General features: G+C 45.8%; 1 protein-coding gene and 4 long non-coding RNA genes across 13 annotated transcripts; 2 read left to right on the top strand and 3 right to left on the bottom strand.

Moving 5' to 3' along the window:
* Positions 1 to 443: 443 nt before the first annotated feature.
* On the bottom strand, positions 444 to 15,148 carry LOC107075695 (stabilizer of axonemal microtubules 2). 2 transcript variants are annotated; one of them, XM_069183091.1, is made up of 10 exons: positions 15,070 to 15,148; positions 8,998 to 9,113; positions 8,165 to 8,301; positions 7,671 to 7,908; positions 6,562 to 6,690; positions 5,440 to 5,671; positions 3,840 to 3,981; positions 3,132 to 3,320; positions 2,549 to 2,691; positions 444 to 1,712 (listed from the first exon to the last, which is right to left on the bottom strand). In XM_069183091.1, the coding sequence occupies exons 3-10, from the start codon at positions 8,237 to 8,239 to the stop codon at positions 1,616 to 1,618; spliced, it is 1,245 nt and encodes a 414-aa protein (XP_069039192.1). In that variant the 5' UTR covers positions 8,240 to 8,301; positions 8,998 to 9,113; positions 15,070 to 15,148; the 3' UTR covers positions 444 to 1,615. The 2 variants fall into 2 exon arrangements, with proteins under 2 accessions (XP_069039192.1, XP_015193220.2); XM_015337734.2 differs by lacking the exon at positions 15,070 to 15,148 and adding an exon at positions 9,991 to 10,407.
* LOC138224902 (uncharacterized) lies at positions 13,432 to 24,736 on the top strand. 8 transcript variants are annotated; one of them, XR_011183362.1, is made up of 11 exons: positions 13,432 to 13,657; positions 15,010 to 15,175; positions 16,614 to 16,679; positions 18,181 to 18,266; positions 18,669 to 18,868; positions 22,463 to 22,587; positions 22,887 to 23,017; positions 23,137 to 23,364; positions 23,515 to 23,726; positions 24,390 to 24,529; positions 24,604 to 24,736. It is a non-coding gene; the product is annotated as an uncharacterized lncRNA (long non-coding RNA). The 8 variants fall into 8 exon arrangements; XR_011183355.1 differs by having other exon boundaries at positions 13,436 to 13,657; positions 22,463 to 23,017; XR_011183357.1 differs by lacking the exon at positions 16,614 to 16,679 and having other exon boundaries at positions 13,436 to 13,657; positions 22,463 to 23,017.
* Positions 18,048 to 22,513, bottom strand: LOC138224904 (uncharacterized). Its single transcript, XR_011183371.1, has 4 exons — positions 22,427 to 22,513; positions 22,310 to 22,350; positions 21,962 to 22,089; positions 18,048 to 18,246 (listed from the first exon to the last, which is right to left on the bottom strand). It is a non-coding gene; the product is annotated as an uncharacterized lncRNA (long non-coding RNA).
* Positions 24,737 to 24,738: 2 nt separating the features above from the next.
* Positions 24,739 to 25,941, bottom strand: LOC138224906 (uncharacterized). Its single transcript, XR_011183376.1, has 2 exons — positions 25,379 to 25,941; positions 24,739 to 24,875 (listed from the first exon to the last, which is right to left on the bottom strand). It is a non-coding gene; the product is annotated as an uncharacterized lncRNA (long non-coding RNA).
* Positions 25,839 to 27,129, top strand: LOC138224907 (uncharacterized). Its single transcript, XR_011183377.1, has 2 exons — positions 25,839 to 26,489; positions 26,993 to 27,129. It is a non-coding gene; the product is annotated as an uncharacterized lncRNA (long non-coding RNA).
* Position 27,130: the final 1 nt, after the last annotated feature.

Below are 27,130 nucleotides of genomic sequence, written 5' to 3'. Positions count from 1 at the left end.
ATGACATGCCTCTCTACTTTCAGTGATCACTAAATTCCTCCCTGCTGATTTGTTGTTAAGATGACTGAGCACATATAGAAACCTGTGGTCATGTATGTTACAAGTACACAATGCTATTCCTTTCCTTTTATACAATAGGGCATGCTGACAGATTCTTTAGTACAATCTTACATGAAATAGTAATTTAGCATGCTTATTTATTTTTGTCCATTTCCCGGCAATGCTTTCTAATCTTTATCCAGCTATACCGATGTTGCTCAGTATGCCCATAGTTTACCTTTTTATGTTGTCTGTGAGGCAACCTTCCTTCAAAGCATCTTGTGGTATGTAATAGACTGACTTTAAAAAGTAAAACAGATTGTTTAAAGGTTTTCACAGCAAGTGTTTTAAAGTAAAATAGACAGTGTATCTGTTGTGAAAATGAAAGTAATCCAGAGTCGATCTCCTAGTTTAGCAGAGTTGTTTTTAATTAATATGTACAGAGCTGTTATAAACTTGCTTGTATGGTCCTTTCTTGCTGAGCTTGAATAAAAGGTTATTTTTTCTATTCAAAACAACTAATTCTGTCAGCAGCAGAATTAACTGTAAATTTGTCTTGTGTAAATCTCTTGTGTGCCGATATCATCAATTTCAGTCACACCTGAACAAACAATTAAACTTTGTTTTGGAGAGAGTTGGTTTGTGGAGAACCATTAAATATCACTTTCCAAGGTTGTCCACACTTTTCCATCCCAAAAGGTTAAATATTTCATTGTACTGATTTTTAGACAAAAAATTTTTTGTAACCCCATCACCAGATTAGCATTTTTTTAACACAATCGATTGGCATTACAAAATAAAACTATTAAAAAATGGAAAACAAACCACAGGTCATCTGGTCAACTGGTCACTTTCTAGCCTGAGTGTTCTACATGAAACATACATTCATCATCCAGGTGGGGCTGCACAGTGGTGGTGGTGGAGGGGAGTCCCCATTACCTGTAAAGCGCTTTGAGTGGAGTGTCCAGAAAAAGCTCAATATAAGTGTAAGCAATTATTATTATTATTATTATTATTTACTGATTTTGGACAGTGTAGTCAAGTAAAATTTGATTGTACTGGGTTTGATGGGACAAGCTTACAAGCTTGTATTTTGATATGTTCTTATTGATAAATACTCTGTGTTTATTTGACATCTTGCAGGGTTCATCTAGATTGTTTTTTTTAATGGATTATGATTTAATGTTACACTACACTGGACAAACTCATTTAGTTTATTTGCTGAGACTGATGGCATTGCGTGTCTAGAAAAATCTTACGCTGTTTTAAGAAGACGTGCTCATGGTCTCGATCGCTTAAACTTTGACCACGGCAGACTTCTAATGCTGGTTCAAAAAAGAGGCTGAGAAAGAAAGAATGTAAGTGGGAGTTTCATACACACAAAGGAAACAACATATTTTTAATCGTACGCCCTATTTTAAGTTGCATTTCCATTTGTTAAAATGGTTGCATTTGTGAAAATATAAATTGCTATTCACTACAAGGATGATCCCTTTGCTAATATCTATATATATATTCCACCTGTTTCCTCTTTTCCTCATTTTTCTTATCGCCTTAAAAAATGCATTTGCTGTTTTCAGGTTGGGACAGCAGGGGGCGCCATAAGCTTCTGGCTCTGCTGCTGCTGGTGAGCGAGGTACAGCTGCAGCCGACAAGGTGGGATACTGAGAGGCCTGAGGAGAGAAAGCAGTAAAGCAGGTCAGTATTTTAATGTCTGTAAAGCACATATTGACAGTGTGTTTCTAGGCATTGTGGATCAGTAAACAGACTTATGTTTTTACAGTTAGGTTTTACTAGTTCACTAGGGGAGCTGCGTCAGCATGCGTGGGCTGCAGAGGAACAGGTAAAGGTTCATTCCAGCTGAAAAGAGAAGAGAGAAAATGCGACACTGTGTGTGTGTGACACCCGAAGAAGGCTCCACAGCCGAAACGTTGTGTTTATTCAGCTGGAATAAACCTGTACTTGTTAAGTTTTACTATCAGCTTCTAAAGGCATCATTGAGATGCTGGGTAGGGATTCTTCTTCTTACAGCACAGATGATACCAGCCTTGCTCCTTGAGAGCCCCAGTCCGACACGTTTCAAAGGTCCCCCAATATTCACAAGACTTGGAAGAGATGCACTTTGATTAATTAAACGGGTTGACTTGTCAAAGTAATTCAGAGATCATCTGTGACAGCCATCCGAGTGCCTATCAGTCCTCAAGAAACAGAGTTCTTATAAGTGCCTGCTTAGTTCATCTGAAAGAGGTGACCTGTGAGACTGTCTAGGCCCAGGGCTGGAGACCCCTGTTTTAGGAGAATGAATTTAAAGAGGGACAAAATGAACACAAGTAGTGGTTTGCGGTCTTTGGAGAGGTGACAATTTTAACAGTGTTCATTGATGCAAAGCAAAATGGGTTCTAGGGAAGCAGACCCTAAGGTGGTTTGAGCCCCACGATGTGCCTTTGTCTTTCACAGACAAAGCAACCTTTTGTAACCTGTGCATTTTCTCATAAAGCAGACAGCTTACCGGAAGGTGTCACGGTGAACGGTGGTGAAGTCATGCTCTCCCTCTGCCTGTATGGGCTTGTGCTCTGGCTTAAAGCTGGTCACCATCTCTGCCTTCTTTCTGAAAAAGGTCCTGGAGTTTGTAGTCTCTCCCTCAAACTTTCCCTGAAACCAGACATGTTTCAGTCTTTAGTTGTCTTGTACATGCCAGGGGAGGATGTCCATGTTTAATATTCTGGTACAAAGTTACCTTGAATTAGATAGCTAACTTACTGGAGCGGAACAGTGCTGAGCAGCCTGAGACGGATACATACGGTGGAGTCGTGTTTTCTGAGGGGAGCAGCCCCAGCTGGCGTATCTTAAGAGGTTTCCTCGAAAGCTACCTTTTCTTAAAGCTGACCCCATGCCCCCTTCCCCCCTCGGAATTATCCATCTGTCCCATTTCGTACACTAAAATCCTTCAAGCTTGGCCAAGTCCCATGCCTTCCCCCAGCCTGTCTAACCAGCAGCCTTGTTCCCCCGGGGCAGGTAGGAGGAGACTCAGGTCAGGCCGGGACACACGGGGACGATCTGACCGAGCACAGATACTGTGGAGGGTCTCTCACCGTGGGCATGATGTAGACCCCATCATGAAGGTCCCCCCAGCGCGCACGACGCTGGACCCCCCAATTCTGGAAGAACTCCTTGCTGGCCGTGGTGTCTTCGAACTGGCCTGCCTGGACCTTCAGAACCGGGTCTCTGCGCGGGAGAGGCTCAAGCTGGAGGCTGTCCAGGGGAACAGGTCGGTACGCCAGCTGCAGGCCAGGGCGGGTGAGAAAGAAACACCAAGCCAAGCTCTGAGTAACACAGAGCATCTTCATTCAGCTGCACCGTACTTACTGCATGTTAGACACAGACTCAAGCAGCGCTGTCTCCACCCAGCAGCAGGTTAAATGGCCCTGTAATGTTACTGAGTTTTCGTTGGCGTGCTATCGCAGCATTTGTCTCTGAATGTAACAGGTTTAAATCAAGGAACTTATTAATCAGCTGCAGGTAAAGAGGCTGGTTTCTCTCTTTCTACATGTAGATTTTTTAATGAGCAGACAGTATTGAACTTATATCCCAACATCTTTTTATGTGCTGTATATCATTTATCTGGCTGGGCACTGGATTTCATATCCTCTGTCCTATGACAGAGAATAGCTGTGGTGAAACAATGGAATGATGACGTATGAATCATACTTGTGCTGAAGCAGAAGGCTTTCATTAACAGCTCTTGCATGCATTACACATCACCTGTTGAGAGTGGTCAATGACATTGTATCTGTCCTCACCTTGGTCTCAGTGTCTGCTTGAAAAATGGCCTCTCTATTTCTGACAGACAGTTCCTCCTGCAGCTGGGCAGGGCTGGGCCTCCTGTGCTCAGACACATCCCACCCAGGGTACGTCTCCCTGTGAACGGTCCTGAAGTCGTTCCTGCAAAAGCAGCACCATCATTGAGCAGCGTCTGCCACAACACCCACTTTTACTGTTTCTGTCACATGAGCACTGGCTGTTCTGCAGCTTCTGTCCAAGATTTCCGTCATGATGGGTGAGTGGCCTTGCGCACCTGTGATTTTATCACTTTGCACTGTATGAAATAAACCACATTGTTGACAGGGGCCCATCGTAGGAAAAGCTTGGATTTGGACATATTGGATGATCTGGAAGTTGGGAACTACAGAAACTGAAACAGGGAAATACTGGTGTATTTACTTTGAGTCACAAGTCTGACATTAAGTATAGGGATAAAACACACCTCAAACATGAGTGCAGTTGCTTCCGAAAGGCGTGTTTCTGTTTGGGGAAAAATGTAACTTGCTTTGCAGAACGTGTTCCCTGCAATGCAGGCAGCTTGTCTCCGAATGTATCAGGTGTGATCTGGCTTGTTACTGGCCTCTTTACAAGGTGGACTCGAGTACTCTGTGTGTAACCTGTGCAAGCAGAGTTACTGTTTCATGTTCAGACACACAGGGTCACGGCCGAAGCTGGCAGCAGTCCCAAACACTAGCTATTCCTGGGTTTTCATGTTCATCAGAACCGTGGCTTATGATGGGAATTTAAAAACAAGCAGCAAAAGCAGAGGAGACAAGTTTCAGTTGGAGAAGACCGAAAAAAGGAAAACTCCCCATGTGCTGTATTTAATTCATTTTCAGAAAAAGACTACTTGAAAGGTTCTAGAGTTACCTTTTTAATGTTTTGGATCTACTTTTTATAATATTTTCCCCCATCAGGCTATGAGTTTCCTAAATACGTAGGTCAATAGCTAGAGCTTCAGTGTTGCTGTAGTCCACATAGCTTGAAATATGAGAATTGGAATGAAAACATGAGACTGTAATAGACATTTAGAGACAGAGAACAATCAAGAAAGGACATTGTATCAGCTGGATGTGTATGTAAATGCACCTGTTACCCAGTTACGGCTATTTTGAATGTTGATTACTGTAGTTGTTCCCTGAAAAGGGTTTGCTCAAGGCTGCCTAAACTTGTCTGTGACCCAGATTTCTTAGGGTTTTCTTTGAGTTTTGAATCCAAAATCTCGCTATCAGCTATCAGAGTCGGAGGGCTTCAGAGCACAGTCACTTAGCAGTACTAATGAGGGGCACATGTTCTGTATAAATCATCTGGCTAAATTTCACAATGTAAGAATATATACAAAAGCCTTTTGAACATCTTAAATTAGCAGTGTTATTTAAACATGTACTGGAATTGTTTATAGAAGCATGAAGCATTATTAGTTTCTATTTCTGCCAGCATGTTGTTACACTTTCAGCTGGAGGAAAGGGGATATTGGGAAAAGCTCCCCAATAATTTCTTGCGACAAAGGAAACACTAGCTTCTTCACAACCTCCCCTCAGTGAGAGCACTGAGCTCCCCCCCAAGCTCGAGCCTAACCTCAGAGCCTGGTTGATCTTGAGATTGTCAGGTGGGGGTCTAGCCAGCTGGCTCCTTGGCTGGGTGAGCTGGCGGGTGGGAAAATCCGACCGATACTTGGTGACTGTCTCCATGGGAGCGCCGCTGGGCGCCTCCTCCCTCTTCGGCGCCCTGCGCCTCCGCGTCGCTGGAGCGCCCTCCAGGGGATGTGGCTGGAACACCTCGCGATGAGTGGTCATCAAGTCCCTCTCTCCTGAAGGAGAGAGAAGATGACGTGCCACTCCGGCAGCACAGAAAACCGTGTCTTCGGTCTCAAGCAGCCTGAGCCTGTCAGAACGCAGAAGCTAAGCAAAGCTGGGTTTGGTCAGCTCAGGAACAGGAGATCTCTTAAGGAAAACCAGTGGTGATGCTGGAGGACCAGTAGGAGGTGCTTTTCCTGCTACTACCTGACCTGTGCTCCAGTGTGGTGACCTGGGACACTGCTGTAGGGGCTGCCATTCTTTTATATGAAAAGTTAAACTGAGGTGCTGACTACTTGGCCATTGAAAGACCCATGATACTGTTCAAAAGAGGGACCGTCTGGGCAGACTACCTAATCTGGGGAGATTCAACTCTGAGTTTGCACAATCCAGCAAACTCTAAATTTCCCCTTACGCAGATTTTTGGGAGATTTGCTTTGTACCGATCCCTTGTCACCTGGCAAGAGCTGAACTTTCCTTGACGGATGAAGTAGGTCCCGTCCTAAATGCCTTGAGATCCCGTGGGATGAATTATCAGTCAAAGCAATTTTTATTATTACATTTATGTAATAACTATTACAAATCTTATTAATTTAATATTAAATTCTATGCAAGAAACCCGAGAAGTTTGAAATACTGGAATTGCTACCGTTGAAGCCTAATAAGGTAGAAAAAATTAGAAAACAGACTATTTCTGATTAATTGACATGGCTGTCGTGAAGTCTGAAGCCACTTTGAAGTGGCTTGGAGACAGATGAGGTAGGAAAGTCAGGGTCCAGGTCTGCTTCAGCTCTAGCACAACAGAATGAACTGTCAAAACAGTGTATGACAGAGGAGCATACAACAGGATCAGCCTGGTAAACTGGAAACAAAACCTGCAAATGTTCTCTGTATAAGTTCTCACCTTCCACCCTGAGGCTGCACTGTATGGGCTGGCTCCTCTCCGGCTTGCCTCCAGATAAACTCCTCCGGACAAACTCGCTGTGTGTCGTCGTCTGCATCTCCTCCCTCTGGTCTGGGCAGAGCAGGGACCCTGGGCAAGCAGGAGTAACGGACACACTATTCCACAATGTAGCAAACCACCCTGACTCCGGACCACTCAGCGAAGCACAGGGATTCAGCAAAGCTAGGTTGTGTTTGCCGTTTCAATTCCGAGACTTGCAACATGAAAATGAGTGTGAATTGAAATGGATAGTTACATTGCTGGTATATTCACCGAATGTCATTTGCCAGTGGGTGTTGTGTCCATGAATATAAAACTCTAGGCCACAGAGCATACAGGCCATGCTGCCCACTTGGGGTCAATGTCCTTTTAAAGGGACTTTATAGGTGCTTCCACCTTTTTATCGGCTACCTGTACATCCCCATCCAATTACATTAACAGAATCTGATTTACTGCAACCATACTTGCTGTGAACAGTAGTTATCTAACAGCACGTTTGAACGAATTCACGGTCACCTGTCATCGGGTAGACCGTTACCATGCTGCCACATCAAGTGGCCTCTCTGTGGGGCTGCTTCTCAAGACGGGCAGCGTGGTGGTGCCCTGGTCAGCATTCCTGCATGACAGCGCTGGGGCCCTGGGTTCAACTCCGGATCTGCGGTCCTGTCTGTGTGGAATCTCGGGGCGGGTCCCCTGGTGTTTGCAAGGGTTTCCTCCCCCAATCGAAAGACACTCTGGTAGTTTCAGCTGGCTTCTGATTGTGTGTGTCTACATCCGTGTCTGTGTGTGTGCGCCCTGGGACGGACTGGCATCTCATCCAGGGTGTACCCTGCCTCACGCATGTTGCTTGCCAGGATAGGCTCCGGCTCCCCAGCGACCCTGAATTTGATGTAGCGCTCAGAAAACGGATGGATTGAATCAAATCCAAGGTGTGTCATTTGAAATGTTGGTGTCTGGAGCTTCTCCAGCAACGCACTTCCTTGTTGTGAAATTGAAAGAGGTGGTGTGGGGGGGCTCCCTGGTGGATGAAGGGTGTCTGCAGCAGGGAGCGAGCTCCCACAAAGGCTCACCCACGACCGCAGGCAGTTCCCCAAACCGTGGGCCAGGGCGCAGGAGCCCTGCCCCCTGCTGGCCCTGGTAGCTGTCGTGGGTGGTGGTGTGCTGGCTGAGCCGGGCGCCGGCCGGAGCTCTCCGGAGGCTGGTGAGGGGCCTCTTCGCCACCACCGGCTCTGGCTCCTTGGGGGGGAAGTCCAGGCTGTAGACGGACTGACTCTGCACGGGCTCCTGCGGAGGCGCGTAGCTCTCCCCCTGTCAGGGGAGCAGGAGCGGGATTAAGCTTCATTCGAAAGAAAACCTGTTAGTTAATGACAACGTACCGGATGCCAGCTCTCCTTCGTAAGGGATCCGAGAGTCTGGAAAAGCTGAAGATGCCACCATCACGGTGGTGCGAACGACACCGGCGCGCCGCGGGAACACGCGGGATGTGGATCGCGCAGTTGGCCGAGGCAGACTGGGGCGGGGGAAGCACAGCCTCCAGCCATGTCATCGTGCGAGCTGGACTCACCCTGCAGGCAGGCCGCGGCCTCTCTCCGGCCTGAGGGGGGCCGAACGCCGTGCGCTGGGTGGTGTGCAGGGCCATGGGGGGCGGGTTGGGGTGCAGGGGGGTGCGCAGGGGGCGTTTGCTGCTTCGCAGGCGCACATCTGGATAGAATCAAGAGAGGGGACCATTGAAAAAAAAAACCATTAGACTGTGACCAGTGCGAGTTTCACGGGCAGCAGGTCCTCAAAGGCTGAGGAGTTGCAGAGAGCAGCTGATAAGGAGCTGGGTACTTCTGTAAGAGCTCAGGATGGAAGACAACATGCCCCAGGGCACTCTGGGATAAAGATGGTCTTGGCAGGATCTCTGATTGAGAAGCGTTAAAAAACCATTTGCAAATACCTGAAGAAAATAATTTCATTTCTGCAGATGTAGGTATGTTATTTGAGAGATCAGGGAATGCCTCGATAACGTGTGTGTGGGGAGTGGAAATATATAATTGATGGCACTTAAAATGATTACAATGCTCTGTATTTAAGAAAAATACTACTTGAAAAGTTCTAGGCACTGTGACATGTCAGCTTGTTCAATGTTTTAGAACTACTTTTTAAAATATTATTCCCATCAGGTTATGAGTTTCCTAAAAACATGGAATAGGTAGAGCTTGAGTATCGTTGTAGTCTGCATAGCTTGAAATGTGATGATTGGAATTAAAAGGCGAGACTGTAATAGACAATCAGAGAAAAAGGGAACGGTAAAGAAATGGCATTATGTCATACTGCCTATCCAGCTGAAGAATAGGGGAAACCGTTAACCAATCACAGTACAGGATACAGGCCCCGGGTCTGCTGGGTGCTTACTGCGTGGCTGGGTGAAGGTGGCCTTGTAGTGGCTCAGCAGGCACCTGTCGGACCCGAAGCTGAGCTGTAGCGCCGTCTTCTTCTTCTTCCTGCAGCCTTTGTGGTGTCCGTGTTGGCTGAGTAAAGAGGATAGTTTATCCGCGAGTGACAAGGTACCCACAGACTCCTTGTGGGTGGCAAATGGTCTTTTAAAACAAAGATATGGACTAATGCAGTCAGCGGTTGGAAGTTCACACAAAGAGAATCTGATTGTTCTTGTCATACGCCCAGATTGTAATCAGTGGCTTTTAAGACTGGCCACTACTCTGTTACTACACAGGGAGAGTCCAGACCTGCTGGATTGCTCCTCTGACATTCCCACCTGTCAGAGCCGATAAGCGTATTTACCTGCTGTGACCCGAACTGTGCCTTATGAGACATTACTGCACATGCCCTCGAAGTTTCAGGACCTACTGTTTCCATGAAATCCGAAAGCTAATTCCCATCATACTCTAGAACAACTCCATCACACAGCGAGTCTCAGGCACTGACAACTAGTCTAGACCCCCCCCCTTTGTAACGATATTTAGAAAAACTCTTTTTTTCAAAGTTTAGTAATAAACATCAAAAACATTTTCTCAAGAGAATAAAAAATAGTATCTGACAGAGAAAGCACTCATAAAAAATTGCAGATGTGCTGAGCAGTAAAAACAGATAAAAACAGCAAAACCAAATGGGTGCTTCCTCTGCTCCAAAATTAACTCCAAGTGAGAAAAAGCTGTTTTAAAAAAAGATACCAATCCTGGAATAAATAAAATCATTTGGCTATTCAGAAATCTGTGGTTGACCCATATGTCATAAAGTCAAGTGACTAAAAATACAACTCAGATCCCTGCTTGAAATGTGTAGGCTCCTTTCCCACTCCTGTGATCAAAAGAAATGGCTGTAAAGAAACGCTGATCACATCCCCAGGTTGCAAGCAAACACTCTCACATCAGTCTTGTTTATTCTTACCCACAGTCACAGAGCTCGCAGATGCAGCTGAACTCTGGAAATTCCATGGCTGTTGCTGCTGGAAGCCTCCCTCGGGATTTACATTGACAAAGAAAGAAAAGGCTAAAATAACACTCATTTAATGGGCTTTAGCTGTTTTAAAGTAGCCATTAATTGAGGAGCGCAGTATATTTTCCTGTGCTGTGAACTGACAGAACAGGCAGGTCCAGAGTTGTGGTTTATGCTGGTTACTATGGCTCCTCCATTCTTCTGTGCTCAACAGTGGGGATTTAAAAGAGCCTGAGGAACAATAAGTCCTGTCTGCTACTTCACACCAGGGGGTAAGGCTGAGGGCTGGCTGTTTGCTCAAGCTGGGGCTGTGGTTGCTCTGCCAGCTCCACTCCACACAGCTCCAGGAGCACCAAGACTAAACACAGAGAGAACACACTGGACTGGATCCTGTTTCCCACTTGCTCTGGGCTGCTGTACACCTGGTCTTTGTTTTGAGTCCCACACAGGCAGTGGCTTGTATTGCATTTGGAGTATGATCCATGTCAGGTTTTCACAGAGTGCATGGTCTTTGGTTATAAGGCAAGTAATATTAAATGTTTTCAGTCTATTTGTGCTAATATGCATTTCCAGAACAGTGTCTACTGAACACTGCATAGAAAAGCAAACAAGCAATGAGTAACACGTTCTGCTCAGACCGGTCCAAGTGCCTGTTGAAAAGAAAAGGAATGTTTCTCTTTTCTAAACTTTAATGAAGTGTAGGAATCCCTGTGGAGGAAAGTCAACCCTTTCAGAAAAAAGTGCATGTCTCTGTGATATAGAGGCTAATTTGAACATGTGTTAGTACAGGATTTCAAATCTGAGATAAGAGCCAGTCTGCAGTCTGCAGTTACAGTTTGCTGTAAGTGCTGTATTTGCAGGAAGGGGGGACTCGTTCAGCACCAGCAGTGTCATTCCCCAGCACATCCGGGAGAGGCCTGTGAGTCAGTGCACTGGGGGCTGCTGTCTTGTACTGTCTACGAGTTCCAGTGTGTGAAACACAGCTGCTCGGATACAGATACATTGCAAGGAAACTCCTGCCCTCGCTGTTTAAGAATATGAAACCTCCAGCGGCGCAGTGGCTGGCATTGCTGCCCGGCAGGGCTGTGGCCCCGGGTTCGATTCCTGGGGTGCTGTCTGAGTGGAGTGTGCGTGTTCCCCCCAGGGTTTGCATGGGGTTCCCGTGGGCGCCCTGTTTCCTCCCACAGTCCACGGACAGACGAGTAGGTTAATGGGCTTGTGGCGAAACTGCCTGTGTGAGTGTGTGCCTCTGTGTCCGTCTGCCTTGTGCTGGACAGCTGTCCTGTCCGGGGTCTATCCTGCCTGCTGCTTGCCTGGAAAGGTAAGCAGCCTATCCACAAGCAGTGAGATTGGGAACACATTTAACCATGCCCCTCGGCCCACACCTACACCATCACCACCTCCCTCTTTATGATTTCTTATCTATTGCACATCTCCAGTCATTGTTTACACATCTGTATTGTTTACATTCAAACTGTCTACATGTTTACTTGCACATTGTCTACTGTTTGTTGGTATATTGTCTTGATGCACTGTTTCCACTTTGTTTTGTTTTTTACACTTGTTTTACAATCGAGAGACTTTCTGTAAGTAAGAATCCCATTGTACCAGTACCGGTTACATATGGCAATAAAGTTCAAGTTCAAGGTTCTGGCTCCCCCGCGACTGGATTGATATAAAAAGTGGATGGGTGGAGGTTTTCCTATTATAGAAGACATTCCAGAGCTTGAAAGGAATCAGGTGTAGTAAGCACAGTTGTGATAAACTGGCAGGGAAGTCTATTATTACTAATAAACATAGCCTGTTCCAAATGTCATTGTGAAGCAGCAGAGTAAGCCCGCTCTATTAGTGAGATTTTGGCAATGAAAATGTATCGCGCCTAGTGATCAACCGAAAGAAGGTTACATTTCCCTTAAATGAGCACATGAGGGCGCTGCTTATACACGAGTCTATGGAGAACAGATGCATTACATTCATCTCCATCGACGATGCACAAGCGGCGATAGTGAAGGTTTCGTGTACGGTATAGCACCCGTATCACATGACGAGGGTTAAACGCCAAATCCAGCCACAGCCAATCTTATTAATAATAATCATAATAATTGCTTACACTTATATAGCGCTTTCCTGGACACTCCACTCAAAGCACCTTACAGGTAATCCCCTCCACCACCACCAGTGGGCAGCCCCACATGATGTGACAGCAGCCATAGTGCGCCAGAACGCTCACCACACATCAGCTATCAGTGGGGAGGACAGCAGAGTGATGAAGCCAGTCCAGAGATGGGGATTATTAGGAGGCCATGATTGGTAAGGGCCAATGGGAAATTTGCCGGGGTTACACCCTTACTCATTTCGAGAAACGCCCTGTCTTAGCCAAAGGACGGCGCCTGTTTACAGTACAGTGTCCCCGTCACTATACTGGGACATTAGGACCCACATGGACCGCAGGGTGAGCGCCCCCCTGCTGGCCCCACTAACACCTCTTCTGGCAGCAACCTTAGTTTTTCCCAGGAGGTCTCCCATCCAGGTACTGGCCAGGCTCACACCTGCTGAGCCTCAGTGGGTGGCCAGTTCTGCGTTGCAGGGTGATATGGTGCGAATGTAAATGTTTGAGTATTATTTTGATTTCAGTTGCCTGTACTTCTCAATCTTGAAAAGATTAAGGTAGTTTCCTGTGCATTGAAGTTCATCTCCTAATCATTATTTTAGAAATTGTATCTTTTATATTGACAAAATCCAAAGTGTGTTGTGAATCCCAAGCAAGGAGAGCGTGCGAGACAGATTTGTATGCAGGGTGTCCAGTCCTGCTCCTGCAGATGGTTAGTGTGTCTAAAGTAGGAGTTTTATATGGAGGTTAGGGTACAATGCAAATAATAGAGATCCTCTACATTAAAAGACATTTCACTATGCATCCACCAGACATCGCCAGCAGCACAGAAGTGTTCAATTTCAAAGTGTTTTCTGTCAGTTTCTGGTTAAAGGTTATTTATTGTATAACACGTCAAGAAGATGCTTTTCAAGGCATAATATAAAAAATGTTCTTATTACTACAGACTGAGAAATGCAGTAACTCCCAGCCTCATCCTGAGCACTAATACTAAAACACCTAGAACTCCTCATGAACGCAGCTGAACCCCAATCCATATTTCAATCAGTCAGCAGTGTTGCTGTATGGTGACAGTGCAGTCTTTCACAGGTTCAGTGTGCTCTTCTGCAGAGGCTTAAAATGAGCTCAAAATAAGCGATTCAGATCACTGGTTCACATGGAAGGGCTCAGCTTGAGCATCCAAATACTGATTCCAAATATTCCCTTGAGAAAGTGTTCTCCCAGCCTGTGGAACTGAGTGGGGCGGGACGCTGGAAGGGAGTGATTACTCCTGCTGGCGCTGTGCACAAACACTAAGAGTCTCTGGTGGAAGAACAGGGGCCCTGGCCCTGGCTCTGGGCTGAAAGTGCTGGTCCAGAGGGAGGAGATTCTCCTACTAGTCCCCTCACGTCTTCCACTGTGCTCCCTTCTCCAGAAGGCTGCAAATGAGCCTGCGGGGATCAGAATGGGAGGGAAGGAGCAGACTGTGTCCCTGCTCGAGGAGAAGACTCTGGCAGGACAGGAGGGGAGGTAAGAGCACCTGCGTCTGGGAGGTCAGGGTGACAGCAGTGCAGGAGGGGCTGAGAGCCGGAGAAGATCCCAGTCAGACACAAGAGGAGTTTAATACCAGTAGATGAATAAAATGACTTTCTCAGTAATACAGATCTCCAAACTATACTCAGACACTTCACATTGAGACGTCGGACAAGTTCACCTTCAGACAGAAGAGCTTAACACAAGTGCATAAACAGGCATTCACAATAATCAAGGACAATAGTTCTCAAAACTAGAGTACAAATTCAGTCAGCTACCATAAACTGAGAATGAATTTCAAGTCAGACTGAAACACTACTCAAAAATGACAAAGTCAGGATGAGATCTAGAAATCTGTGATCAATACCCTAAAGATCAGAACCTTTGAAAAACTCACAGCAGAATGGTGATTAATAGAAAACAGGCTTTAATGATGTCTAAGGAAGTTGTGACATCAGTTCCATTCAGTTATACAGACTGAAGTGATTGAATAGCCTCTCTTAGTAACTGACAGGGAGAATGAAAGCTATTAGTACATAATTCAGAAGTGTTCAGTGAAAACAACCAAAAAACTTTCTAGTGAACTAAATTAAGTGAAATCAAAGCTCATTCAATTAACTTCCTTAGATAAAGACTCTACTACTAACTATACAGAAACACTCAAAATGGATCAAGTTGACAATTCTAGCCCAAGAAGCAGCTGTACACAGTTGTATCTAGTTCATACACACAGATAATACCTCAACGCTGCTGGGGAAGGAAGGGGCTCCTAGTGAGGGAATCAGTACATGAAAGGAGAATCTTTATTTTGCAGAGCACTCGACATTTTACACAGTGTCTGAGTAAAGTATACAGAGCACCAGGGAGAAAGGAAGAAACTAAAACAGATTGAACTTGTACACACTTTCTCACAACTCCTGTGGCTGCTGCTAGGGTCAGTTCACTGCGTTGGTGGTCTTGACTGCAAAGGGATGATGGAAATTAACTCTGTGTGAATAAGTGAGAGCTCAGGAGACGAGGAGAAATTGAATCCATAACATAATGGAAACATGGAGTTCAGGGGTTTCAGTTTGTATTCACGTGGAAGATCAAGTAGAAACTCACAGGCTGTGTATCTGCAGCCTTCAGCAGTATATCTTTCATCTTCAGGAGGGATTGAAGAAGGAAATGACACTGGATCCAGAACAGTGAAAACAATGGAAACATAAAACATAAAACCTTTAAATATGTAGATGTTGGAGTGGGGAGCTGTATCAGTGTGTGTTGGCTGCAAGGGAACAAGATGAATTACACTGAAAAATAGACAGGATCACCTGAAAAAGCAAAACTGTTTCTCCTTCATCTTTCAGCTTGAAATCCAGATTTACTTGTTTGAACAATGAGGTAGAAGAGTCAGAGTGGGGACTCACCTGGAGTCCTGGGTGATGAGACTCAGGAGGAGGTTTGATCACGTCAATCCACAGCCTCATCAGACCAGGAGGAGACGAACTGTGTCAGAGGCAGCGCCGACAACAGGTATGGACCCGGGGTCAGCAGAACAGTGAGAGAGAGAGACGGGGGCAATCGGACAGAGGGAATGAGTGAGATTGATGGAGGAAGGGTCAGGAGACAGAGGGAGCTTCCAAGATGCCCCATCACAATCCTCCACGAGATCAGTGCCCTGAAAGTTTCAGAGAGGGGAACAGGTATAGAGCACAAGCGGTCTTGGGGACTTGGAAATGTAATATTTCTAAAGTCTCTAAATCTCTCTAATATTTTGTGTTGATTCATTTTCAAACAAGTTTCAAGTATTCTGCCACAACGGGGCTCCACCTCTCTTAATTGCTTGGTTTGCAGCAGTCTGAGCTCTGATTTAGTGATGGACAGCTCTTCCTCTGAGCTGAGATGTTGATCACATGTAGAAGAGTGAAGACTGGGGTAGAAGTGGGGTTAGGGAGTGGACATGCCATCAACATCTGAACCCAGAGGGAGTGCTTAAGACACACCATACTCCTGTGGTTGTCAGAGTTCATGTGTATCTTCAGCTTTTATTTGAAGAGATCTGGAACATTAGTGACAGAGGAAGAAGCATAGAAAGGTAAAATAATACATTGAGATAGAGGGAGAGAGGCTCTGTGACACAAGACAGGTTTAAAGTCAATTGTTAGGCAGCAATAAAACACATCCTTCACTATTACTGAGACCACGAGTCCTTGTCGAGATCCAGAGTGAGAGAGCTGGAGAGAAAATACTGAAACTTCCCTCTCGACTCAAACATGGTTCCCCTAGACTGCCCGAAGATGTGGTTTTGTGCGCGATATTGAGAGAAAGGAGTGAGGTCTGTTAATCAGCGTTGAAGAGCAGGGTTTGCAGGACATTAGAGGGGTGAATATTCACAGCATTCGCCCGACAGTTTGAAGCACAGCCCGGTGAAATAAGAATAAGAATAAGAAATACACAGAGAAAATTCTCACAAAACATTTCCAAACTATCGCGGGCACAATAATGTCATACAGGTGTCAATGCACAAAGTGGTAAAGCTTAAAACGCGTTTGCACACGATACTTACTGCCCTCTCTGTTATCCGGCCCTCGCGCGTAAGGAGGATAAACGGACGGGCCAGAATTTATAGGCCGTGGAGCCACAATGACCAATAAACAGGCGAGACGACATCTGTCGTGGCCCCGCCCACCAAAACCCTTTATTAATATTCAATATATAGCGGCGATTTTACTACTAAACAAATTTGTAGTTCGTCCTCCCAACGCATGAGGGCGGTCCAACCCCACCCTCTGTGTCAAGGAGGCGGGACTGGGCAGCGTGACGTCTAGAATTCTGATTGGCTGAGTTCGCTCTTATTTAAATTAGCCCCGCCCCCGTGACGGCTTTTTCCGGAAGTTCTGGCAAAATTAGGAGCTGAGCGTTTGGAATGGCGTTTTCTCGATTTTTATTGTTTTTTGGCTTATTCTTTTAGTGAGATCGTTAGAACACTGTGCGGAAATCCTGCGGCGATATATCGGACCCCCTTGACTTCCAGCTCGTGAGTATAAAGCGATTTATTTGTTGTTTGCGTTTGATCAGCAAGATGGCGACGGGAACTAATTTGCATTTATTAAAATTAGAGGACGATCGTTTGTATTTTAATGAGCTAATTTGCATTTGTGTTGGTAATGTATAATGTGGTTTTCGCTAGAATTGTGAATCGAGAATATACTGTTTATACTAAACAAAAACGTTCACTTTGCGTAGGGACTAAAAAGTGATTTTACTTTTGTTTTATTAGTAAGACGTCGGTGTTGACACCCTCATTTGCATTGAAATCTGCATATTATATGTATATTATAATCAGGCATCAGCTGCTTGTGTACTAATGAGCTATTAATATGTATGTTGTTAAATTGAACTAAATTTAAAAGCAATTGTATTGGATGGTGTTTTTTCCAGATATATTTCGTGTTTACTTTGTACCAAACAAATACTTGAATGCATAAAAATGTTATACTGTTCATATTTTGTTAGTAAGATGTCGGCGTTAAAACTTATTTGCATTTATAATTGTATTAAACATTTTTCACGGTTTTTTCCTATATGAACTGTATGTATTTTTTTTATTTTTTGTTTTACTTTTTCAACTGGCAAAAAACGATTTCAAGTTTGATTTTGTAGTTTCTAAAATGTATGTTTACATTATACTGAATAAAAATAAAGTTCAAATTTATTTTAATTCTTGATGATTTGTCTTTCTTGAATAAGTTGTTTTCAAATAAACTGTCGTGATGCCTTTTGCATTGCTTTAATCTAAAATGTTTAAATGTTTCAGAGATTTGAAACATTGAAATTGATTAACTTTTTATTCTGTAGTTTACATGTCAAATTATGCTAAGTAATTATAATGAGTACATTGATTATGTATGAGTTAATTAAAGGTCTTTAACATTAAACAAAGCACTCGCAGGGCAGGGCTTGGAGACAGCCATTTGTGATTGGACTCAATGTCTTGTCAATCTTAAAAACACACCCTTTTAGAACAGTGTCATTGTTGGGGGTGTGGTGTTTTGATTGACATGTCTTTCAACCAATCAGAATCGTGGAGTATGACTTTAAAATCATAGTCCTAAGTCCTTTCCAATCAGATTTCTTGTGGGGCGGGACATGGGCGTGGTTGTAGAATTTGACCAATCATGTGAGGGTAAAAATTGTGGGGTGGGCTTTAACCCAAACATTTTGATTGGTCGGTATGACAGTGCATAAGTGACGCCCCTCATTAATAATGCACCACGCCCCCCTCATTAATAACACCACGCCCTTTGTTGGCCACACCCCTTCATTAATATTCGGTTTGTGTTTGTGTTCCTCCTTTTCTTTTGTTTTATGTTTGTGTTAAAATAATGTTACCAAGAAAACAAGACAGAACTCGAAATTCTTTATTGAGTGTTGCAGCATATAAATCAAAGACTGTTGGTTACAATGAGTTACAGAAAATACAGAGCACATTACAGAATCACAAGTAACCGCGTCTGTGATGGTGACTTCCTTTCCAGCCGCAGCAGTCTGGTCGGTGCGGGATGGGTTCTGTCCGGGCGGCAGGGACAGCAGCCAGGCGAGACCTGAAACACAAGAAAAACAGGTAAGTGACAGCGACAGCAGGCAGAATCAGTGAGGAGAGAGAGGCAGAGGAGCACAGGGAGTCACTCGGCGGTACAGAGCACCTTGCTTTGCGGGACACAGGCTCGTCCTACTGTCGGGAAAAGTGAAACTAAGGCTGCGTGGTTCTGACCTTCAAATGGTCTCCTGCAGGTGACGGGTGATGCTGACGCTACATTTTTGATGCAGGAGTAGAAGGCACACGACTTACGTTTTATTAATTTTAACATTCACTCCTATCTAAGGTCAGTGAGTTTCACAGAGACGCGGTTTGTTTGTGTGACCTTGGTTGTGGTTCTAATGTTATATGATTTAAAATATTTAGTTCTATGCACACCAACATTCTGCTGTCTGTTTTTAAGTTGGAAACTTTTGCTCATTTTAGGTCTGTCTTGGCTTTCTGAAAATGTTGCGCTTTAAGCAATGTGTACGACCTGTGGTCACACAAAGCAAGGTGTGGTTGCAGTGTACCGACATCACATCTGTCCCAGAACACTGCGGGGCTACTGAGCACCAGATCATACATGGGATCCAGGCTGTTGGAGAAGATTGGTTATAGAATAATTGAGCTCTAGTGAACTACAGGTAAGGGGCTGTTCCTAATACTCAAGTGCTCCCGATGATGAGATCGAGGTCTCAGTTTGCTCCCGCGCACAGGGACCTCAGATTCACAACAAATCATGTCAATCCCCTGCATTTGTTAAATACAGCAGGACTCGGCCTACGTCTAGACAGTACCCACCACCAATGAACCACAACTTTACAGTCAAGCAATTTTTATTTGTGAGCAGGAGATGAATGAATCCAGTAGAATACAGTTCTGGAATTGAATGCACACACTTGATCATATTCAAGTACAAACAGTTCAACTCTGCCCTTTCAAACAGGAAAGATTGGGACACATGGGGTTGTAGGTCCCTTTGAGGCAGTAATTGCCTGCAGTCTGGACCCAATGAGCTCACTGTTCTCTGTGTGATTCGAGACACTTTGCACCTACAGAGGTGTCTATTCTTGAGGGTTTAGGGCTTTGGTGTTCTTCAGTATGTACACTGCTGCTCAGGTGGGGTGAGAGATGTGGAGTGCAGCTTGGCCATTACTAGACTGTCCACTTTTCTGCTGCTGCTATCCTGACTGAGGTGTTCCTGCTGAAGACAGGAAGTGTGGGGATGTATAGCACCTCCAACTCTCACTTTAAATTATCCAGAACATTAGTCTTGCTATAGGAAAACATACATGAAATGGGGTTCAAGTCACAAGCTGTCAGAATTCAGGATTAGTGCCGATCAACTCAGTTTCCTTGCTGTAGTGAAAGAGTACTTGTCTAATATCAGGGTAAGGAGTTCTACTTCAGCTCACCCTAGAGATCAGTTATAGTCTGCTCACCTTGGCAATCTATAATCTCAGTCCTCTGTGAGTGATGAACAGCAGGACTGGTGGCAAGTTTAACCTCATCCTATGTTTTAATGTATTGGCACACTTTCACTCTAAACATTTCAGAGCACAAGTCGGTAACTGAGAAACTGTACTCCGGGTCTTCCCTGGAGAAGAGGAGTTACCCGTTCTTGAGGTGCTCTTGCTTGAAATGAGTACTTCAGCAAGTAGCATCATGCTCAGCTTGATCGAAATCTGCAGCCAGACTTGGACAGTTTCGGTTTTCTCCTGAAGACCTCATTGGTTGCACTGATCAGCTATTTTGAGTTATTGTCATGCTGCATGGTGAATCACTCTCCAGTAAGTATGGAGGCATCTTCTACATTAGAGACCATGTTACCTTCAACTACAGAAAGCATTCTGCTGCTGCCATCATGAGCAGCATTAATACAGATGAGAGAACTAGTTGGAGACACTCATGCATCCCCAGGCCATGACATAACCTCCATCAGGCTTCAGAATGTGCTCAGAGTACAGAGATGAAAGGTTCAAGCGTGCAGACAGAAAGGAGCTGCAGATGCTCCACAGAACAGCACCTCACCTGTGAGTCATGGCCTGGCCTGGGGAGATCATGAGGAGATTTCTGCACCTCTACGCCTCCCTCAGCGCTAATGTACTGGGTGTTGTGGATTCAGAGCCGAGAACTTCAGCAACACCTCAATGTCTTCTGCACTCCCCCCTGAGCTCAGATGTTGATCACATGTACGGGATGAGGATTAGGATCAGAGGTGGCGTTAGTCAGACACCATACATGTCATCTACATCTCAACTTGGAGGATGCACATCAAATATTCAGGTGTTGTGGCATTCTGTCACAATTCATAATGCAACCAAGGAGGTCATCAGGAGGAGAACTGAAAAACCTTACAACGATCAAGTTAGCATTCAGCTTTCAATCCAGTGGAGCAGGACGAACTAACTGAAGTATGATCACCTGAAGACTAAAGTACTCAGTGGCAGCAGGAGTTTCTAGGACGATGACTGAGTGAACTCACTGGGTCACAGACCTCATTTACTTAAAATGAATGTGTCCCAATTACTTCAATATACAGGACTGAGGACAAAGGATGTTTTTACTGGAATATGATCAAACGTGTGCACAGAATCCAAAAGTAAAATAATCCCTCAAATTACTGTTGTGTTCAGTACATATTGCTTGACTGTAAAGCTTAAGTTGACATTGCAATATTCATGCAGGACACCTTTCAAATGAAACCCAGCATGATCTAGTGTCCCATTGTATCAATACACCTTGACAGGAGGGGTCTGAGTGACAGGGGCAGTGGCATGAATTAATGTGATCTGTTTGCATGTTGTGCTGTTAGAATTAATGCTCTAGCCCATGAGAAAGATTGGACTTTAGGTGTGAGGGCAGCTGAAGCTCTTCGAGAAATGATTGTTCAAGCTGCAGTAAAAGCCTGCTTGCTTCCATGTGCTCAGTGTGGGAGCTGCACACGAACAAGTATGGGAGAATTCCCCACTGATAGGGACATTTATTCTGGCTGTGGAGTTCTTTCAACTGAAGAAATCGGCTACAATTACCCTTAACACGGTCACTGCAGAGTCCTGGTGTCTGAATAATGTTTACACACTAACCACATCTCCAGAAAACAGCTCCTTCCCCTGCGACAGTCGAGTTCACCCCAACACAAGTGCAGCTGCCGTGTGGTTTGCATGCTGTCAGAAAGCAGGAACCATTATAAACTGAAAATATTGAACCTGGTTTAAGAAGTGCGGTGAATTAGCATCTTTACCTCAACACACCTTGACCTGCTGGTTAATGAGAACTTATTGCTTTCAGTCTCTGAGCCTCTTCAGACTCCTGTTCTGTCTCAAGGTGACTCCACAGCCAGAACCTTTTTCTCGTCTCCTTCCCAGTGTGGGATTGACTCTTGCTTGTTGCTTATTTAGATTTCCTGTGAGCAGCATTGCCTCGAGGTGGATAAAGAGCATGAGTGGGCAGTGTAGTGTCAGTGTGGGAGCCCATCCTGTCTCAGGGTATTGCACTGTGAAAGTGGGACCTTGATCTAGCTCTGGAGTCAGAGCTACTTGCAGCCTCTCCAGTCCACTGCATTCCAGTTACTGTACACAGATCTATTGAATTCTTAATTGGTAGGATGTTGATACAATCAGAATTCAGGAGCTGGTTGTGTCATATTACCACAGTACAGTGCACTGGAAGGGCTGCAAATTGTGTAGCTCCGACTAAAACCTTTTTACCAAGTAAGGTTTAACCTTGTACTTAACTGAGCTTGTCAGGCGATGTGAACTCAAATCCACAGTTAATAGGATTTCTGCCCTCGGGCTGTGTGAGAACTCGCTGGTTAACAGCCGAGACGAGCAGCTCCGGGATCCGCCGCCTCTATTGGCCGAGTCTAAACGAGAAGGCAGGTGCGGTCAGTCTGCAATTAGACTTCAATCCGCGGCTTTTTAGCGGTTCCGACAGCCGGGTCGCTTCTTCGCCTTTAAATAGCGAGTTTGCAAACGAAGAAAGTTTCGAAAATTTACCGTTTTTCTGGGCGGACACTTTCGGGGCGCTTTATCACGACGGTACAAGAACACTGGGCTTTAAATGTGAATTATATTGAAACTTACTTTGATGGAGCTGTTGGACGGGCTTACTTGTGGCTTCGAGTCTGCGGAGGAAGACTGGTGTTAAACTTGAACCTACGGCTTTCATATTGATGTTTTTTCCCCCCTTTTTCGTTTTACCTCTCAAATACGCCTTTTTTCTCGTTTGTATTCTAGGCTTGTGGAGTATCCGGGCGCGGCTCTGGGCTTTAAGGGGCGGCTGTCGAGTCCTCCTGGCGTGGAGACCTGAGCGCATACCCACCCGTGTACCGAGTGACCGGAGCTCCGCGGCGGATCCACAGGCGAGTCCGAGTCTCTTCTTCCTAGAAGCCGAGAGACCCGGTCAGGAAAGCGCAGCTTCAAGACTCGTTTAGGACTGAAAACCACTTTCACAGGGGCTTCGTCGCTTACCGGTATCGCCCACTCTCGGTCCTGGCGAATCCAACGGTAGCGGGTCCTTGTGGTTCCGGACTCTGTGCAGCTGCGGGTCCGGCTGGGTTTTCATCCTCCGGAGCCGGTTTGCATGAAGACGCGCCGACCGCTCTGTATAGCCTTTAACTTGGGGAAACTCGTAGCTTGACTTACCGGTACCTGACCGCAGGACCCTGGAGCCCAGACGTGCGAGACCCGGTGTGAAGACTGAACCCCGGTGTGAGAGGAGAGAGAAACCGCTTACCTTGCTCTCGAAACGCCGGCTGCTCTCGTCCTGCTGTAAAGGTTAAAGCGAGAGAGGTAAAACTTGCTATAAACGAATTTCTCCTTGAACAACGTTGCTTGTTCTGGTGAAACCTGCAAAAAAGGTTTAGTGCATGTATGAGAAATTGAAACGCTTTTTGTTTTCGGTTTTCCAGCAGCCGAGCAAAGCGCCTGTACCGGGAGAGCAGCGAGGTACCAGTCGCGGTCTCCCGGCCGGCCGGCTGCCAGACTCCCCCCCCACCGCGGCCCCCACCTCCCCGCCCGTCTCCGCTCACGGACGCGCTCCCCACCCTGGGTCGGGACCCCAACCTGTAGGAGCTGGAGGACAGACCGCCCCTATTTATAACGTGAACCCCCTGATGAGCGCGAAAAGGACGAGAAAGGTAGCTAATTAAGAGACACCTGGGACCGAGATGGGACTGTGGATACCAGTATACTAACACTGCTGTGTATTGTAATTGTTTTATTGCTTTATATCTTTATTTGTTGTAATAAACGGTTGTAATTGTTACTTAGTTTGATTATTCTGACAGGGTTTGGGTGTGGGGGGGCGGGGTACAGGGGTGTACAAAGCCGTGGATCTGGTCCCCCTGTCAACAGCCACACCAAGCAGCTCGCAGCGCTACAGCCTCCGGGCACTGTCGCTGTCGGGGAGCCGGGAGGCGCTGGCCTGCGGCCTAGACTGCAGCCTCCATCCCCGCCCTCGCGTAGAGAGCCCTGCCGGCCCGAGGACACTCGCAGCCAGGTAGGTGAAGGATGACGCTCCGCTGTGCTGAAGGAACGCGTCCCGTCACCATGGTGATTGGTGTAGGGGGTGTGGCTGTGCTGCAGGGCGGAGTTCAGTGTTAATAGTGTCCAATCAGCGTGTGGAAGAGGTGGGTGTGAGAACAGCCAATCGGAAGAGCGCAAGTTCAAGCTGAGAGAAAAATAACAGCCGAGCCAGGCGGGTCTCGAACCCGGGGCTCCGGGGTGGAGATGTATGAGTCGGGGTTTAAGCTGAGTGAGCTATACTTCCTGCCAAATCTGACAGACCTCCGCGGACATATTTATCTGTTCAAATCTCGCTAAACGAAAAAAAATAATTAAAAAAAATAAAAAAGTATCCCTCCTCTTGCGATTCTAACAGTAGTATCTCTGCTCATCTACTTTGTTGCGGGATTTTTCAAAAAATGCTTTGGGATGTGCCCCAAAGAGACCCGGGGATTTGAACCCAGACTCTCACCTCCTGCAGCCCGGCGCCCTACAGGACGAGCCACAGTGCCGGGAGACGATAGAGCCCCCCCTTCAAACACAAAACCTTTAAAACTGCGATTCACTCGTCCCGCTCTCAACAGCCCCCCTTCTGTAATAACGACAGCTCTGCTGGCTGAGAAGTATTTTATATTCATGATGTTCTTGCATATTACAGGTACTTGGAGCTGCCCTGAGTCCTGCTGTGATCCTGCACACTGTTCAGGGTGGGTGTCAGTCCTGCCTACGGCACAGGACTCTGCTTCACTGTGAGCTGTGTTTCAGGGAGTCTCTGTGCTCCCCCTCGCCTGCCTGCAGGTATATCTGACTTTGCTGTGTAGAACACAGTTAGACTTGTATTGCATGCGGATAATTACGCTTTACTCTTCCAGTGTTCCCCATGAGATCCCCGTCCGTCAACAGGCACAGAGCTCATATCAGAAGTTCCCCCGAAACTCTTCGATTTCAGCCACGGACACTGGAAAGAAAGCCTGAGTGTACGACAATAAAAAACAAGAGACTCAATGTTTGATTGGTAGTGTTTTATTACGTGGAACAACAGTACAGTATTTAAATAAAGTATCAGAATGAAGGAGCGAAGGGACAGCCGGCTGATATCGGTGTCCATTCCAGAGGCTGAGTACAGATTCTCCAGAGGCCGGCCCTGAGAAAATACCCACAGCAGTGTAGGAGCAGCTCAGACAGAGGGATCAAAGAGCACAACACAGTTCACTACAACTGAGATCATCTGCTGTCCAGCACAACACCTCCCACCACCATTACATATCGAGTTAGCAAGTGTAAGAATAAACAGAGAAAGAGACCATACAAACATCACATACAGCAAACCGACGAGATCTAGAAGAGACTGAGTGTAAGATCTGTACAGGCATAATATACATAAACACCAAGTCAAAATCTATATTGTTTGTAAGCACATTCTAGGACGAAGAAAATAAACATTAATGGTTTAACAACTAAAAAATCAACACACACAAGTCAACATGATATTTCTGTCTGCCCTCTAGATCTCTCATGTACACGGTACAGCATTAGAGAGAGAGACTGGAGCAAATCCAGCTGGTTACTGGTTAAAGTAGACCAAACAAACACCTCTTCAGCTGTTGCTGATATAACAACACCTGGATCAACTGCAGACACACCAACCTCTCTAGGCCACGGACTGGACAGCCCTGTCTTGCTCCTTCTTTTAAAGACGAGCTCTTCATCACCATCGTCTTCTGCAAGAAGGGTCACGATCACTGAAGCACAACGTGTCTGAAACAAATAAACTGCCCACAGCAACTCGTGCAACGTAGCGCCCTGAACACATTCCGATGAACAAGATACGAGGCAAACACGTTCGCAGCGACGGCAGAAAAGGCCGCCACAGACTTAAATAAAGAAGGGCCGAACCGATTAAACATTTCTCTTTGCTAAAACACAATCCTCGATGATTACACGAGCGGAAGAACAACACGCTTAAAGTTCCCGCCCCCCTCATGGATCTTGCAGTTTATTGGTCAAACTGGGCCGAAACTGCGCTGGACTCTGATTGGCTGTGGATCTCCCACTCATTAGCATACGGCTTAGACACCAGTCACATGATCCGGGTGTTCAGTGCCTCTGCAACCCTCACTCCAACACTGTGAAACCGCCCTCCGTAGACTCGTGTAGCAGAGAAATGGAAATGAAGTAAGAATAAATTGCGCCTTTTGAACTCCTTACAGTACAGGGTGTCACTTCCAATTCATGACCACCTGGCGGCGATGGTGCTAAAAACGATTCTACGGAGGGCGGTTTCACAGTGTTGGAGTGAGGGTTGCTGGGGTACGGAACACCCGGATCATGTGACTGGTGTCTAAGCCGTATGCTAATGAGTGGGAGATCCACAGCCAATCAGAATCCAGCGCAGTTTCGGCCCAGTTTGACCAATAAACTGCAAGATCCATGAGGGGGGCGGGAACTTTAAGCGTGTTGTTCTTCCGCTCGTGTAATCATCTCTTTAGCAAAGAGAAATGTTTAATCGGTCCGGCCCTTCTTTATTTAAGTCTGTGGCGGCCTTTTCTGCCGTCGCTGCGAACGTGTTTGCCTCGTATCTTGTTCATCGGAATGTGTTCAGGGCGCTACGTTGCACGAGTTGCTGTGGGCAGTTTATTTGTTTCAGACACGTTGTGCTTCAGTGATCGTGACCCTTCTTGCAGAAGACGATGGTGATGAAGAGCTCGTCTTTAAAAGAAGGAGCAAGACAGGGCTGTCCAGTCCGTGGCCTAGAGAGGTTGGTGTGTCTGCAGTTGATCCAGGTGTTGTTATATCAGCAACAGCTGAAGAGGTGTTTGTTTGGTCTACTTTAACCAGTAACCAGCTGGATTTGCTCCAGTCTCTCTCTCTAATGCTGTACCGTGTACATGAGAGATCTAGAGGGCAGACAGAAATATCATGTTGACTTGTGTGTGTTGATTTTTTAGTTGTTAAACCATTAATGTTTATTTTCTTCGTCCTAGAATGTGCTTACAAACAATATAGATTTTGACTTGGTGTTTATGTATATTATGCCTGTACAGATCTTACACTCAGTCTCTTCTAGATCTCGTCGGTTTGCTGTATGTGATGTTTGTATGGTCTCTTTCTCTGTTTATTCTTACACTTGCTAACTCGATATGTAATGGTGGTGGGAGGTGTTGTGCTGGACAGCAGATGATCTCAGTTGTAGTGAACTGTGTTGTGCTCTTTGATCCCTCTGTCTGAGCTGCTCCTACACTGCTGTGGGTATTTTCTCAGGGCCGGCCTCTGGAGAATCTGTACTCAGCCTCTGGAATGGACACCGATATCAGCCGGCTGTCCCTTCGCTCCTTCATTCTGATACTTTATTTAAATACTGTACTGTTGTTCCACGTAATAAAACACTACCAATCAAAC

Source organism: Lepisosteus oculatus, chromosome 23 (genome assembly GCF_040954835.1).
Source record: "Lepisosteus oculatus isolate fLepOcu1 chromosome 23, fLepOcu1.hap2, whole genome shotgun sequence".
Classification (NCBI taxonomy): domain Eukaryota; kingdom Metazoa; phylum Chordata; class Actinopteri; order Semionotiformes; family Lepisosteidae; genus Lepisosteus; species Lepisosteus oculatus.
This window is presented reverse-complemented; position numbering and strand designations above follow the sequence as displayed.